This window comes from Bombina bombina, chromosome 2 (genome assembly GCF_027579735.1).
Source record: "Bombina bombina isolate aBomBom1 chromosome 2, aBomBom1.pri, whole genome shotgun sequence".
Taxonomy (NCBI): domain Eukaryota; kingdom Metazoa; phylum Chordata; class Amphibia; order Anura; family Bombinatoridae; genus Bombina; species Bombina bombina.
In genome coordinates, this window is record NC_069500.1 from 1,003,869,209 (window position 1) to 1,003,886,625 (window position 17,417).

At 39.9% G+C, this 17,417-nt stretch overlaps 1 protein-coding gene across 20 annotated transcripts in view; it reads left to right on the forward strand.

Annotated features, from left to right (window-relative positions):
* The window catches only part of ANK2 (ankyrin 2), a 469,556-nt gene that overhangs the window by 376,692 nt on the left and 75,447 nt on the right, over positions 1–17,417 (forward strand). For 19 of the 20 annotated variants that reach the window (XM_053703568.1, XM_053703565.1, XM_053703570.1 and 16 more), the window contains 2 exons: positions 12,519–12,593; positions 13,409–13,540. In XM_053703568.1, the coding sequence (XP_053559543.1) occupies positions 12,519–12,593; positions 13,409–13,540 (207 nt within the window). Of the gene's footprint in view, positions 1–1,643; positions 7,263–12,518; positions 12,594–13,408; positions 13,541–17,417 lie in introns of all 20 variants that reach the window. The other variant, XM_053703580.1, reaches the window with a different exon arrangement.

The following is a 17,417-nucleotide window of genomic DNA, read 5'->3' on the forward strand; positions in this document are numbered from 1 at the left end:
AAATGTTCTTTTAAGATAAATGTGGCAGTTTAAGAGGGGGAAATAGAAAATCAGACAATATGCCAAAACTGGCATAGGTTTGTGCTTCATTGTTTTAATGCTAAATAATGATAGTTGAAGCAACAACAAAAAACAACCCATGATTGTTACTTTTAAGGACTTAAAAAAAATACTGAATGAGTATACTAAAATACAAACCTGCATTCAGTATAGATATCTTTGTGGAACTATGGTGTTACTGCCAATGTAGTTCTAGATATATGGCAGCTAATTGCACTAGGTTGTCCTTTAGGAATATTTATATGGAGAATTTAGGAGTAACTGAAAAAATAGCAATTTTTAATATATGGTCATTTGTGTTTCAGAGCCAATTTAATTGTTTTTTTATAAATCTCTTTGAAAACTGTTAGTCGAGTATCAGTGAGTTCTTCACCACAGTATAATGTAGTTTACCTTCATAGCACACTCATCAACGCTTTAAAGCTAAAACCTACCCAGCCTTTGCTTGCTTTTCCCTTGCTTTGCATGGAAATAACTTGACTTACATGCAGTATGTCTGAGTTCAGTGTGAATGTGTCTGACTCTTTGGTTGCTGTGCATAACATCTTGTATATCAAATCACTTTTATGTTTTTCCATGGATTACTCCTTTCTTTCCTTTTGACTGTCTTTACAAACTATATCTTCAAATATTTAAAAGGATGTTCTAAAGAAACAATCATACTTCACTGAAAATATAATTTTTCATAAGATTCCTTCATAGATGAAATGCCGGTTTGCAGCTGATTCAGAGAATTCTGTTTTCACCAGTTTCTTTGATGCAAGAGAGAAGTTCAAATTAGTGGTTGGTTTGGTTAAAGTAGACCCAGCGTGTTTACAGAAGACATTACTTTAGCCATTGTTAGAACAATATTTTAGTATTGTATTTTCTTTTTTTAAATGTAACAAGTTAAATTGGGTACAGCTCATTTACTAGTTAAAATATTACATATTTAGTGTCACTGGTTACCATTCCATTCCAGCCACTTTTTTTGACAAATAGAGGTTATCTGCATTATATTGCAGGTCATTATAGTAGCACAGGCTAACTAACCTTAGTATGCTACAAAAAAAACAATTATTTTTTCTTCATGTGTAATTATATAATAATGAATATGATATTCTGTATTAGTACTGTAATTTGTTTGTTTGTTTCTGACAGTTCGCTTCCGCTGGCTTTCTCTTAGAGGCAATCAGTTTTAATTTTTTTTAACGTATGTTTCTACCTTTTTCTCTCTCTTTCCGGGCATTGATGTATAAAATCTGAACAATCTTGAGATGCCTTTGTACAATTTCATCATGTTTCTCCCATTCTGTGTTTTTAATGATTAATTTGTTCATTTTGTTGTATTGTCACAGTTTTGTTATTGTAGTCATGTTGTTTGTATGAATGTGGTCTGGTATGAATTTTAAGCAAGTTATTTCCTGCCCATTTCCTTCCCAGTTTTCTTTTCCTTTAGCATTTTGGATTCACCAGCCATACCAGCCCCATTGCATTTGCCTGTCCCTCCTCAATCGAAACCATAATTCTTTAAATCACAAATGCATTATTCAATCTATATTTTGATTACCATTTTATTTTAATATCTCTCGTTCAACTCAAAGATGATGAAGAGACAGAATCCACAGAAACATCCATCCTGAAAAGCCATCTTGTAAATGATGTGCCAGTGTTAGCAAGTCCAGATTTGCTATCTGAAGTATGTGATATGAAGCAAGACCTAATTAAAATGACTGCAATTTTGACAACTGATACCATTCAGAAGCCAGGTTCCCATAAAGCAAAATATCTTGAAAAGGCAGAGGAAGATCCATGCGAACCTTTTGAAATTGTGGAAAAGGTGAAAGAAGACTTAGAAAAAGTAAATGAAATTCTCAGAACTGGAACCTACACAAGAGAGGATTCCTTGCTTGAAGGAGCATATTCTGCAAGAACATATAAAAAGGAAGAGGAATGGGTTATAATAGACGAAGATGAGATTGAGGAAGCTAAATTAAGTGCACTGCTTCAAGAAACACCTTGTGTAGAAATACGTATTGATAAAGGGGAAAGGGAATGGGTAAAATCTGACACGACAGATATGGTAAATTATTTAGCCAGTGATTTAAATTCTTATGTGCCTGATCATGAGATTTCTCAAACAGCTGAAACACAAAGAAAAGAAAGGAAAATGCCCTTAGAAATTAAGAAGCCAGTGAGGAGAAAATTAAAAGAGAGGAAAATGGAAGAAGAGATGCAAGGCATAAGTGATCAATCAGGACTGACGAAATTTAGTTCAGAAGAGTCATTAGATGAAGAGACAAGTCTCACACCAATATCGGTTTCAAATACTAAAGAGGTGTCACCAGTTATTGAGGAAACGCCAATTGGATCAATTAAAGATAAAGTTAAGGCTCTCCAAAAGCGAGTAGAGGAAGAGCAAAAGGGACTTTCCATTATACCCACAAAAACAAAAGCAAAGGATGCTATAAGTGAGCTTTCTAAACAACAAAAGGTAGTTCAGATACCCCAGCCACCTAAATCTCCATCTTCTAAGTCAGAAAGACTAGAAGAAACTATGTCTGTTCGTGAATTAATGAAAGCATTCCAATCTGGCCATGATCCATCTAAGGAAAAATCAGGACTTTTTGAGCACAAAGCAAATGCTTCTAAACAGAAATATAAAGTTGAAGATAAGTTGGCAGATGATTCTTTACATAGAAATATTGAAGCTCCTTTTAGCGATACAGTAGTAGAATTTTCAAAAAATGACAATGTTTTGATACTTAGTAATAATGAGCAGATAGTAGAAAAAGAATGTGATCATTTGACAGATTTGGAGATGCCAAAAGAGGCTTTAATACTTGATGATTATATAAGCCAAGGAATAGACTTAGTTAGTGCTACATCAGCTACTTTTGTAGCTGCTCAGGAAGGTAACCAACCCCCTAAATTATCTGAATCTATTGATTCAGTTTCTGACAATCAAAGTTACACAGCTATATCTAATTTGAAAGTTAGACTAAGTGTTGGAGACCAGGATATTGATCCTCAAATTAGTCCTGACAGAAAAACATCCACAGACTTTTCTGATGTTATTAAAGAAGAACTTGAAGACAATGACAAATATTTACAGTTCAAACATCTTCCAGAAACCGAAGGAGCCCAGCTAAATTTAGATCAGGTATTGATAAGTCCATTTAATGTATCATTTCCTTCAGACTATGGGACAGATGGATTTCTACCTTCATTACATTTACAAGCTGGTACATTTGATGACAGCTCAGATAGTCTCAAACATGAAGGTATTGCTGAATCTCCTAGTGGTAGTCTGTTAGAAGGTACCCCTCAGATGAGCTCAGAGGAGAGCTATAAACATGAAGGTCTAGCAGAGACTCCAGGTACAAGCCCAGAAAGCCTTTCACTTTCTCCTAAGAAATCTGACCAGCAGACTGACGAAGAAGCAAAAACTTCTTCAATAAATCAAACTCTTGAGAAAATGCACAATGATCAGCTGCCCAAAACAGGCTACATGTCCCCTACTGAATGTGAAACTGTATTAGAAGAGAGACATTTGTCTGAAAATGAGCAAGTGATAATTAGGGACATATCTACTACTAGACAAGATATTACAGATAAAATACAAGTTACTAGCCAAATGTTCAGCACTGATGAAGCTAGTACAATACAAAACGAAGCAGAACGTGTTGATAAAACTTATATTGAAGAGGAAATTCCTATTACTGTGAAAATCCCTATGGGATTGGATCTTATTCTTATTACCCATGTTGAAGAAGCCATTAGCCCAGCAGCAGATGAATCAATAGCAATTAGTCAGAAGGACTCATTGGAATCAAGTCCAGTATTAGAAGATAATTCTTCACATAAAACTCCAGACTCTTTAGAACCAAGCCCAAGTAAAGAATCTCCATGTCAAGATTCCCTTGAAAGCAGTCCAGTAGAGCATAAGTCTAAATTTGGTATTCCTGTTGGCTCATTTGCCCTTCACACAGGATTGAAATCAGACTTGACCACAGAACTGTCAGCCCTGCGCTCTAGGATTCTCCGAGATCCAGATGGAAGTGCTGAAGATGATAGCATAGAACAAACCTCACTCATGGAAAGCTCAGGGAAGAGTCCACTTTCTCCAGACACACCCAGTTCTGAAGAAATAAGTTATGAGGTTACACCAAAAGCACAAGACTTGCAAGCATTTTCCATGCTTCCAAAGCCAGGGATAATTCCTGAAGATTCTGAGGAACAAGATGATGATTCAGAAGCTGAACCAAAGAAAAGATTTACACCTGAAGAAGAGATGTTTAAAATGGTAACAAAGGTCAAAATGTTTGATGAGCTTGAGCAAGAAGCAAAGCAAAAAAGAGAATTCAAAAAGGAATCCAAGCAAGAGGAAACTATAATTGTGCCTGATGTAGTCAGTTCAAACGAAGATGATACAGATGAAGGAGATATAAAATTAGTACAAACTGAGGATGTACAAGTTGTAGTGATGTCTTTAGAAAGCAGAAAAAGTTCTTCCTCTTCAGAAAGTGAACCTGAGTTAACCCAGCTGAAAAAAGGAGCAGCCTCTGGTCTTTTTGTTGACCCTTTAATTAGAGTTCAGCCACCCTCCCCACTCCCTCCAAGTTTAGATTCAAGCTCAAGCCCTGAAGAAACTGCTTTCCAGCCTATTACATGTGCACATGAATCTTTTAGGATGGAAGAGGATCAACAACAATATGATCATCCACAACACTCAGATCTTAAAGAAGATATTTATCATGAAAGCAGCCTTACATCAAAAAAAGAGCATTGTACAGAGTTTACACTCGAACTGCAAATGAAGAGCACTAATGAAAGTGAGCCTTTAAGTCCTAATGGACCAGTAACACAATCTTGTCATAGTACAAGTCTTTCAGTTAGTGAAGATAGTGAAGTAAAAACAATGGATACAGAGCTACATGTTTATCATTTAAATGAATCATTAGAAAAGGAAGGATGTTCTGAGAGAATATCTCCATTAGGTTATACAGTCAGTAAATTTATATCTCTTAAAGGAGATGTACAAGAAGAGCATTATGCCGACCAGTGCCTAGAATCAGTTATAGATGATACTAATGTAGAAACAACAAATCAAATTAATTGTTCCCCTGAACTATCACAAGTTAAAGATGATTTAACAACAAGTGAGACAGCAATTTATATATCAAAGATAGTAATTAAAAGTGATTGTAGTTTAATATCTTCCTCTAAATCAACACAAGATAAAATAGATGTAGAAATCCCCTTATTAGAAGAAGCAACACCTGAAACTAAATATATTGTTCCAGAGCTTACAAGCCCTTATGAAAATGTTCCATTTGAACACTATTTTCCCCATAAAGATACTGTGCTAGAGATAACAGAGCGAGATGTTTTACCAGCAGATACTTTGAGTGAGCAACATTTTTGTGAAGAGATTACTTTAGGTAGTGGTAGAAAACATAGATCAGAATCTGAAATTCATGAAATAGAGGATAAAAAGTCAGATATAAAAAGAACATCCTGGTGTTCGTCAACAAGTAGTGATATTGCAAAAGATTTTCAAAAAGATGCCTTATCAGATGATGCAATAGATAATCAATGCAGCAAAGTTATTATAACAAGGTCAGATGCTGATATTGACTCATGGAGTTCTATAAGGGAAGATGATGAAGCATTTGAAGCACGAGTTAAAGAGGAAGAGCAAAAGATATTTGGATTAATGGTAGACAAACAGTCCCAGGGTACAACTCCAGATAGCACTCCAGCACGTACACCAACAGAAGAGGGCACTCCAAGTACGGAGCAAAATCCATTTATGTTTCAGGAAGGAAAACTTTTTGAAATGACTCGCAGTGGAGCCATTGATATGACAAAACGGACCTATGCAGATGAAAGCTTCCACTTTTTCCAAATAGGCCAGCAGTGTACCGAACAAGCTGTACAAGAGGAAATCAAAGAAGAAAGTGGTGAAGAGGAGTCGCCAAACCCTGATAGTTTATCTGACCCTTTCCCTGTTGTAGATCCTGAAATAGCAATAGATGAAAGGCAGGAAAAAGTAGATCCCTTGTCTGATACCCATTTGATAGAATATGACATAAATTTGGAAACAGATGATGTTCAAGATGTTGAAGTTACAAAAACAGAACAGAAGTCACGTATTCCCATTAAAATGGGTATCTCTGCAGCCTCAAAATCATCTAAAAAAGTTCCTTCAGAATCGAATGAGGCTAAAGCGCAATCCAGAAGTGTATCAGAATCTCAGGAAAGCTGTGACACCTCACAGGATTCATGGCCTTCTTCCCCAGAACAATCTGTAGTAGATATGCAGTTACAGTTTACAACAGTTTCACAGTCAGAGTTTCCTGAACGAGAAGAATCCCCTGAATCGTCACCAGAGGAGCCAAAGTCAGTTATCGAAATCCCAACTGCAGTCATTGAAGAGGGATCAGTAGTGGAAACAAAGTCCAAAATCCCAATAAGAGCTAGTTCTTATTTGCCTGAAGACCAGACCCAATCATTATACATAAATTCAGAACAGAATTTGCCAGATGAGTTTACTAATATAGAAGAGCAAAAACCAAAATCAAAAATTCCAGTAAAAACACCCATTCATAAATCTGAGCAACATTTTATATTCACAGAAAGTACAGACAGCAAAATGTCTGAAACAAGTAGTAAATTACCTGTAAAACAAGATATTCGAAGCAAGTCAGAGTCTGATACTCATTCATCTACTGATGCCAAAGCTAAACGTGCTACAAAAACCAGAAGCTGTACAGAAACTTCTTGTTATACCACTGAAAAATCAGGTCAGATTCTTGAAGGAGAAGCAAATGAGGTATCAAAACCAAAAATCCCTACATCAAAATTACCAGTTAAAGCAAAAAGTTCTGTATCTTACCAAATAAACACTAGCACTGCAGCTAGTGAAAGTGAAAAGTTTTTTGAAATGTATAGGAACTCTATAGATTTCTTTGAGGAGATAAGTGATGAAGCCTCTAAGCTAGTTGACCGACTCACACAAGCTGAAAAAGAACAAGAATTAGTATCCGATGATGAGAGTAGTGCCTTTGAAATTTCAGTAATTGAAAATGTTCCAGTGGTTGAAGTTGAACAGCAGCCTACCTCTGAAGATCTCTTTGACACAAGACCAATATGGGATGAGTCAATTGAGACTCAAATTGAACGTATTCCTGATGATCATAGTCATGACAATATTCAAGGTATTTGCCATCTAAAAGGGGGGGGGGAAATCCCTATCCTATGCATGTCATAAATTTTATAATTTGTGATTTGTGAAACATTTTGTTCAGGATTTTTGTGACTGGGGTTGTGTTTGAGCATGTTGTCTTTGTTTTCTATGTCATACATGTTGTTGTTTGTAAAAAATCTCAAGATTGCATATTGGGAATGCTTAAAAAAGCATTAGAAATGAAATGCCATCAAATAACTCATTGTCATGATTAGTGTCAAAATATGTAGAGATTTAGGTCTGTAGATAGGCATATTTCATACACAATCAACACTTTTCCGTGTTGGCCATAACTTTAATTAAATTGGACTGCAGTTAAATAGAGCTAAATAAAAGTCCTTAATGTAAAAAAAAATAGTCTGTCAGCAAAGTTAAAAAGTAATAAATTATAACTTGTCATTGAAATTACAAATCACAAAATTAAAAATGTCAATCTTTCATATAGGTCTAGTGGGTTTAGCCCTATGGTCATTACCCTGAGTTGAACTTGATTTATTTTTTTCTGTTTAAATTGAAAAAAATTACTAAATGAAGTATTTAGTTTGTGTATATATATATATATATATATATATATATATATATATATATATATATATATATATATAATTCTCCTTTTATTCTCAATAGGCATGCAAACTATGCTTTTTTTCTTGTTATGATAGAAAACAAATAAAAATTCAATAAAAAAATACAGAAAAGTTAGTGATGCACTAAATTCTGTTTGATATTCTTTATGAAATAATTTCTAAATATATATACACACACATACACACACGCACACGCAAAAGTATCAGTTTCTCTGTTTTTACTATTTTTTAATAGGAATCTAAGTTATATGAACATTTTTGTTTTGATCTATAAACTTCTGACAACATTTCTTCCAAATACAAATATTGTCATTTAGAGCATTTATTTGCAGAAAATGACAACTGGTCAAAATTACAAAAAAAGATTTCAATGTTTTAAGACCTTAACTAATGCAAAGAAAACAAGTTCATATTCATTTTTAAACACAATACTGATGCTTTAGCTTAGCAAGAGTTCAGAAATCAATATTTGGTGGAATAACCCTGATTTTCAATCACAGCTTTCATGCGTGTTGGCATGCTCTCCTCCAGTCTTTCACATTGCTGTTGGGTGATTTTAAGCCACTCCTGGTGTGACCATCCAACTTCCTCTTGTTCACATTCCAGAGGTTTTCAATAGGCTTAGGTCTGGAGATCGGGCTGGCTATGACAGGGTCTTGATCTGGTGGTCCTCCATCCACACCTTGATTAACCTGGCTGTGTGGCATGGAGCACTGTCCTGCTTGAAAATCAATCCTCAGTGTTGGGGAACATTGTCAGAACAGAAAGAAGCAAGTTTACTTACAGGATGACCTTGTTCGTTGCTTGATTCATGCGTCCTCACAAATATGCCTGATTCCAGCCTTGCTGAGCACCCCCAGATCATCACCTATCCTTCACAAAATGTCACACTGGGTGCAAAACACTGTGGCTTGTAGGCCTCTTCAGGTCTCCGTCTAACCATTAGATGACAGATGTTGTGCTCTGATGAGTCCAATTTTCAGCTTTGAAGATGACCTGGAATCAGGCAGATTTAGCTTCATGAAGGACACATGAAAAGGACGCGTGAATCAAGCCACGTTCAGGGTAATTCTGGAAGAAAACTTGAATCCTTCTGCTCTGACAATGTTCCCTAACAATGAGGATTGTTTTTTTTCCAGCAGAGCAATGCTACATTCCACACAGCTAGGTCAATCAAGGTGTGGATGGAGGACCACCAGATCAAGACCCTACAATTGGCCAGCCCGATCTCCAGACCTGAACCTCATTGAAAACCTCTGGAATGTGATCAAGTGGAAGATGGATGGGCACGAGTTTTGCAACAGGAGTGGCATAAAGTCACCTAACAGCAATGTGAAAGACGGATGAAAGCTGTGACTAAAAATCAGGTTTATTCCACCAAATACTGGTTTCTGAACTCTTGTTAAGTTAAAACATTAGTATTGTGTTGTTTAAAAATTAATATGAAATTGTTTTATTTGCATTTTTCAAGGTCTGGAAGCACTGCATCTTTATCGTGATTTCTGCAAATAAATGCTCTAAATGACAACATTTTTATACCTATAAATAGTAAAACCAGAGATACTGATAATTTTGCAGTGGTCTCTTAATTTTTTTCCAGAGCAATATATATATATATTGCATTTGGCCAATGAATGACGTCTCTGGTGGCCTTTAATTGATATTACCTTTTGTTTTATTTTATTATTTAGTATTATTATTATCACTAAGGGCTAGATTACGAGTGAAGCTCTATTTAGTGCTCCCACATTAACATTGCTAAATGGAGTCTTTTTTGCGTGCGTCGTGTTGCGCTCATATTATAAGTAAACAGTGCGCTAGCGAAAACACGACACGTGCAAAAAGTGGTACTTCGATTATCATGACCACATTTAAGTATTCTCCCTAGACTTCAATTTTGCACGCAAATCCCAAGCTAACATACTCTTGCGGTAACACGATCGCATTTATTAAAGTACGCTAAACCCTACATGAATTATGAATATTTCACATTCCAATGTTCTTCACATAGAAGAATATGTTCTATTTATTCTTAAATAAATATTTCTACATATCTGATGATTTTTTGGTAAAATATATATCTATACATATAAGTATGGATATATACAGATATGTATGGGAATATCTATTTAAAAATACTTAATTCCCCTATGTGAAGAACATTGGAATGTCAAATATTTACAGTTGCATAAATATGATTTTTCATGTTTTCAGCTACTTGTATGCAAATGGCTCCAATGCACTTACAGTATATACTGTATGTGTCTATATATGTATTTATGTGTTTATATGTGTATATATGTCTGTAAATACATATATACACATATAAATACACACACATACATATTTAGAGATGTGTATGTATTCATCTCTATGTTAAAGCCCTTTGCAGACTTTTTTTTCTCATCTCTTTGAGCCTTTATAACTTTTTAATGCAATTTTTTATATATATAATTTTATCAGACAGTGTTATTATGAGGGTAACTGTACTGTTAAATGTATTTTGTATGTGTTTTGTGCAACTTTTTTGTCTTGCATAACAATTAACCATAGCTCTAAAATTGGGCTAAAATGACGAGCATTAAATTTGATTGCGCTTCTTAAGCAAACAGGTTTACTTTCAACTCGTAATTCATGCACTATTTCCGTTGTGGGCAAAAAGACGTAAAATACCCTAAATCGCTTCAGTTAACGCTCCACTCGTAATCTAACCATAATAATGTTTTATTGCTTTTTTGGTTCACAAACATTCAGTATTTTGAATACATTTCCCTAATAGAATATACATTTCTCTGAGAGAGAAAAAAATATGATTTTTTTTTAGATTAAATAAGTTGCGGAGAAGTGTAACACAACTGATTTAAAATATGCAAATAATGAATGTGTAAAACTACCTGGCTCAACTCTAATAAATTCATTAAGGTTTCACAGTACCTTGAATAGGTAGGAAATGACAAGTTGTGTCTAGGCTTTAATAACTCCATATATGCTTGCTTTACACCAATTATTTGGAAGTTTATCCATCATGAATTCCTAATACATGATGCATTTTAATAGTCTCTAATGCTGGCATATTTTATGTGCTATTTTTGTTGCTGTTGCAGCTTTTACTCTTCCCAATCAATTCTTATTATACCATAAACAGAGGTAACCCAGCTTAATAGCTTTGCCTATTCACTAGAAGTGAATTTATTTTATTAAATACATGAGGTAGTCTTGTATAATCAGTGGTGTGACCAAAGACTTTGGGATGAAAGCAGCAAAGTATTCTAGATCAGATTTAAAGGGACATGAAACACAATTTCTTTCTTTCATGATTCAGAAAGAGCATGTGATTTTAAACAACTTTTCAATTTACTTCTATTATCTCATTTGTTTTGTTCTCTTGATATTCTTTGTTGAAAAGGATACCTAGGTAGACTCGGGAGCTGTTGATTGGTTGCTGCACATATATGCCACGTGTAATTGGCTGACCAACGTGTTCAGATAGCTCCCAGTAGTGCATTGGTGCTTCTTCAACAAACAAATAAATATAAAGAGAATGAAGCAGATTATATAATAGAAGTAATTTGGAATGTTGTTTAAAATTGTATTCTCTATCTGAATTATGAAATATATTTTCTGGGTTTCATGTCCCTTTGAGTGTTGCTGCTTTTGTTAGAGAAATCAAGTTGAATTAGCAGCCACTTTTTATTATAAAATCTAGGGGCTGCAAAACTGAAGTCCCTTTACTTAAATATTAATCTAGAATTTAAGCTAAAAAATAGAAATGACCCTAAAGGGACATTCCAGTCAAAATGTAAATGCACATAGATGAATTACATCTTTAAATAGAAACATATTTGCAATATAAATGTATTGGCAAAAAAGCTTCTAGTAAAAGTGCACCAGCATTTTAAATACTGCAACTGCTCAGAGCGCCAGTGGGGCTTGTATAATTACTAAATTGTACAAGCTCCTTATGCTCTCTGAGCAAGAGCTCTGTTTTAAATGATGGTGCACGGTGCATACTTTAATACACTTTTGAAACAGATATTGTTTTTATTAGAATATTTTTGCTAATAGATGTATATTACAAAAATGCTTCTATTCAAAACTGAAATGCAACCATGTAGATTCCAATTTTGGCTAGAATGTCCCTTTAATCCTGTTTAGCTAAAGGTTATTCTGTATATAATAATAATAATAATAATAATAATAATAATAATAATAATTATTAGTATTATTGCTACAAAAAGCCACAATATACAGGGTACATAAATCACCTTCTAGAGTATAATGTACAGTACAACTGCTTGCACCAAAATCAAATTAACCACATAAAAGTAGCTGCACTGCATTAAATTAGCTCTTATTTCAGGTTATTGAAGTCTCACAATGATTTTTTTTTTAAACTGTGCTGGAAGTTTCGGGTAATTATTATACTTAACTCCTTTAGATTATTTTTTTAAAGCACCAATAAACAGTAAGTATTTTCTTTATTTGTTTTGTCTCCTATTTCTTTTGTTTGTTTGTTTTTTCAAATATTTTTATTGAAAGCCATAGTTTTACAAAATGCAAACAAAAAGTCTCCTGTTTTTAGAATGGTCACTCTTGCTCAGGAAAATATATAATATTGTGTTCCATTTTGGCACGTTTAGCATTGCAAGAAGATCAACAGAGAACAGAACAAAGACTTGCATATATTGCTGACCATCTTGGCTTCAGCTGGACAGGTAGAGTATCAGAGTGTAGGTAGTAAACAATGCTACAGTCTAATCTCTATCATACTAATTTATTATGTGCCTGATGGTATAATGGGCTTAAGTTTTCAAAATCTGCAAGATCTTTGTAGGCAGAGGCATTGCTAGCTTTCTAAAAGATCTGGGGCTGGAGCCCAAAGTAAAACACAAAGGCCCCAAACCAATTGTATTTCTCCTTAGTTATTCCCTATTTATTAGCCCTCAAGTAAATAGTTTTTCACCCAATATGCTGAGATTAGTTTCATAACATGCAGTAGCACCACATTGAAGTGACAATTATCAGATATAATGCATACAGAGAAGAGATACATATAGCCTGCAATGATATACAACATCTTTGTCGTTGTTTAAACCACTGGTTTTCAAATCTGTCCTTAGGCCTCCCCAACAGGCCATATTTTCAGGATTACCTTGGACGAGAGCAGGCAAAATAACCATGTTTAATAATCAGCTGATTATTTCAACTCTACTCCCAGTTCAGATATCCTCAAAATCTGGCCTGATAGGGAGACCTAAGGCCAGGTTTGAAAACCAGTGATCTAAACAAAAAGAAGGCTGCACATGGGAATAAAATAGTGAACTGTCTGATATAATTGATTGTGTCCTATGGAATCCTAAGGACACCTAGTACATCAGTCCCTGGCACCTGCCAACAACACCCCTACTGTGCGTCTCTCAAAAGCAGGAACTACATTAGTAATACAAATATCCCAAGTATACATTTCTTTTATTTATATTATCTTATGGTTATGACTATTTTGATGTAAAGCGTTATTTTTTTTTTACAGAACTAGCTAGGGAGTTGGACTTCACAGAAGAACAAATTCACCAAATCCGTGTAGAAAACCCTAATTCATTACAGGACCAGAGCCATGCATTGCTGAAGTACTGGCTTGACAGGGATGGGAAACATGCAACAGGTAAACTATAGAAATGTTATTTTAAAGGAGATACAATCTGAATAAAGGTTATGTTAGTTATAAGAAGGGTAAGGCAGTCTGTAATATACATGTGTTGATGACGAAACTGTCTAAATGTAATGTTTCGTTTAGTAACAAAAAACAATGTACTGGTATTTCTTTCCCCCTGAAGCACAAGTTTTTGTATAAAGCCCGCCCTGGAAAAATGCCTATTTTGAAAGGGCATTTGACCCCAGAGCAGGGCAAGTTAGTAACCAATAGGGATGAAGGTGGGTGGGTCCTCAGGGGAGTCCTTAAGGACGGTGAGCAGGAAGTGCGCTCATCTTCTGTCCAGACCTGACGGTGAAAGAAGCTGTGCTTCTTTCACTTCATCAAGCCAGGAGAGAACGTGAGGGGGCTTCCTGCTCACATGTCAGCAATACAGGACTTGGTTACGGCTGCTGCAGCTGCTGCCAGGGAGAGAGGCCCTCAGTGGCTCCTGGAGCAGCTGCAGGCAGCCGGTGTCTTACCCGGTGGCGGAGCGGTTCCGAAGAGGTCGTCAGGGACGGAGTCGTCGGCTAGGGCTAGGCCGGTGCGGCGGTCGCAACCGCCAGAGCGCCTCAGCCCCACGGTGGCCCCACGGAGAGGAAGGTCGTCGGCTTGTGCGGGAGGCAGCGGCGGACGGGCCAGAGGACGGCCGGCTGGGAGGAGGTGCGGTCCACAACGCAGACCACAGCAGGAGGTGATGGTAGCGGAGGTCCACGTGGGAGGCGAGCCTGTGAGTCCGGGAGCCGGTCGAGAGGAGGAGTCCCACGTCGCCGCACAGGAGGTGCTGACAGGTAAGCCGCTGGGCTATCGAAGAGAGCGGGACGGCATGGCAGCAGGCAAGAAGGGAGATCCTGCGCAGCAGGGGTGGAGACTGCGGGCTTTGAGCGGGAACAGGGAAGCCGGGTGTGTTGGGGGTTGTTGCGGGGGGGGGGTCCCACATGGGGACATATGCACAGAATGGCGGCACATATGAGGCCAGCCGGGGGGAATTGCGCAGCTTTGCAGGAGCGGGAGGGCAGAGCGCATGAGGCCAGGCTTAGCTTACCTTGTGGGGCGCGAGGGCGGCATGGATGAGGCCCGCCGGGGGGTGTAGTTTAATGAACATATAGGGCCGGTCAGGGGCTTAAATCAGCTTTAGCTGGTGTTTGCCGGGTAGTACAACATCCATCCTAGGTTGGCTACTTAGTTGCCGTAGGTTGCGAGCGGGGCATTAGGTGTGGGGCTGGGGGAGTGAGGTGGAGTGGTTGCTGGCTGGCGCTTAGCAGGCGACAGAATGCATGGGAGGGTGGGGGCCGCCAGGGCCATGAGCAGTAATGGCAGCTACGTAAGGGTGCGCGTGGCGAGTGATTAGGTAGTGTTGGGAGGCCCAAAGTCAGCAGTGGCGGGGGGAGTGGTATGAGGGCGGTGTTGAGGGGCGCGATGCCAATCAAGGGTACATACAGTGTTGGTTTTAAACCCCCCCCATTCCTTTTACCCCCCCCATTCCATTCCTCCCCCCCCCCCTGGTGTCGGGGTCCTGGGTTGATGTTTGCCTCAGCTTGTTGATCTTCCTCCTCTCTTTTATTTGTGATAGTTCCAGCGGCTTCCACCCCACTTGCAGTGCAGAGGCAAGGTCTCGACAGGATTCGGGATGGGGACGGGGATTCCCTCATAATCGAGGACATCCCTAGTGATTTCGATGGGGAAGAGCGGCTGGAGGCAAACACACGGGAGCAGCATGCAGCTGGCCAGGTGGGGGAGCTTGATGCCTTGGCGCAGCTTTTAGCTTCTGTTTCTCCTCTGAGGAGCGGAGGGCAGAGGGAAAGGGGGGGCAGTATTGCCAGGGGGGGTGGGCAGGGAGCGGGAGGGGTCTGTTGTTAATGCTTTGGGTGTCCAATTGCAGGTGGAGACGGCGCAGAGGAGAGAGCGGTCCCGCAGTGGACGGCGGGAGCCTATTCGTAGGCGGGGGTGGTCCCGTTCACTTCCCAGGAGCAGAACCGAGGGCGAGAGGAGGTTGTCACCCACGTGGGCACGATTGGAGCGGAGGCCCGAAGGCAGGAGCGTTGACAGGCGGCGGGATTCCAGGATTAGAAGGCGGACTCCGGAGAGGCGTCGAGAATCGCCAAGAAGAGATGAAGGGAGACTGAACAGAGCGGGGACTTCTAGGGACACGGGAGCTGAGACGGCGCACAGACCGGACACAGGGGCGCCAAGAGGTACCTTTCCAGTTATTATTACGCCACAGGGGATTGAGAGTGGGTCACAGAGTGAGTTGTTGAAGGGTTTGAAAGAGTTGATTGCGAGGGTGGAAGGCCAGGGGGCCCTGCTGGCGCGTGGAGCTTGAGTAGCGCGGGGGCGGTTGCTGCGCCAGTAGCCGTGGTTTCCACGGCCGGCCAGAATGCCACGCAGGGGGCGGGGGCCGGGCAAGGGCCGGGTGCTGCGGGTGTCGGGGCGAGCGTGCAAGCGACATCCGTGGGTTCGGAGGTGGTGTCCTTCAGGGTGTCGGATGAGGCGTTGCGTAGGCCATGTTTATGTTCCATCGGTCCCCTGGGGTTGCACTTGGCATCGGAGGTAAGGGAGAAAATATGGAATGGAGGGAATTCCTGGAGTTGTTCTCCTTATTGCCCATAGATCAGTTTGTGGAATTGAAGGAGGACCCTAAAGGGGAGCAGGGTAAAAAGGAGGAGGAGGAGCGAAAGAAAAGGTATCGGAAGATTCCGAAGACCTTTGCCAATTGGTCCAGGGCATTTTGTATCTTTGCAAGCGTGACGGCACAGAAATTCCCAGAACAGGGCTCCGCCTTGTTTTGTTATTACGACGAGATATCGGCTGCGTATCGTACTTATGGGGGGATGGGGTGGTGGAGGTACGACGAGCAATTCCGCCAGCGGATCGCCGTACGACCAGATATGCGATGGGACGATCGGGACATGGGGATATGGCTTGAGATAATGACCCCTTTGAGAGGATCACAGTCCTTTCGGGCTGGAGGGGGAGGGGGGAGCCATTCCGCGGTATCGGGGAGTGGGGCTGCAGCGGCCCTTAGGAAGGGCCTCTGTTTCCAGTTTAACGAGGGCCAGTGTCGCTTCGGAACGTCTTGCAAGTACAAGCACGAGTGCTCGGGATGCGGGGGCGTGCACTCCTACTCGAAGTGCTTTAAAAAGGGTAAGATTGGGGTCAGAACCGGAGAGGTGGGTGTACCGAGCCAGGACGCCGGTGGACATCAAAAAGATGGTCCCGTGGCTAGAACAGTACGCTAAGGTCCGGGGTAGACGGGGGGACGCCGAGCTGCTCTTAACGGGCTTTAGCTCGGGTTTTTACATCCCCTTTCAAGAAGGGGATGGGAATGCTGGGGCGGGAAATTTGAGATCGGCTAGGGAATTCCCGGAAATCATTCGGGAGAAACTGAACAAGGAGGTGAAGTTGGGGCGGATGGCTGGCCCCTTTTCATCCCCTCCTTTGCGTAACCTCAGGCTGTCACCGCTGGGGGTTGTGCCAAAAAAGGCCCAGGGACAGTACCGCATGATACATCACCTATCGTATCCGAAGGGCTCTTCGGTAAACGATGGGATTAACCCGGACGTGGCGGCAGTCCGGTACGCGTCGTTTGACGACGCGGTCGCCTTGGTGCGAAGGGCCGGGGTGGGTGCCCTCCTGGCAAAAGTGGATGTCGAAGCCGCCTTTCGGCTGCTGCCGGTTCACCCGGCATGTCACCACCTTTTGGGGTGTGCTTTCGAAGGACAGTATTTCGTTGATATGTGCTTGCCGATGGGTTGTTCCATTTCGTGCTCCTACTTTGAGAAATTCAGCTCATTTGTGGAGTGGGTGGTTCAGCAAGTCGCGGGTTTGCAGTCTGTTGTCCATTATTTGG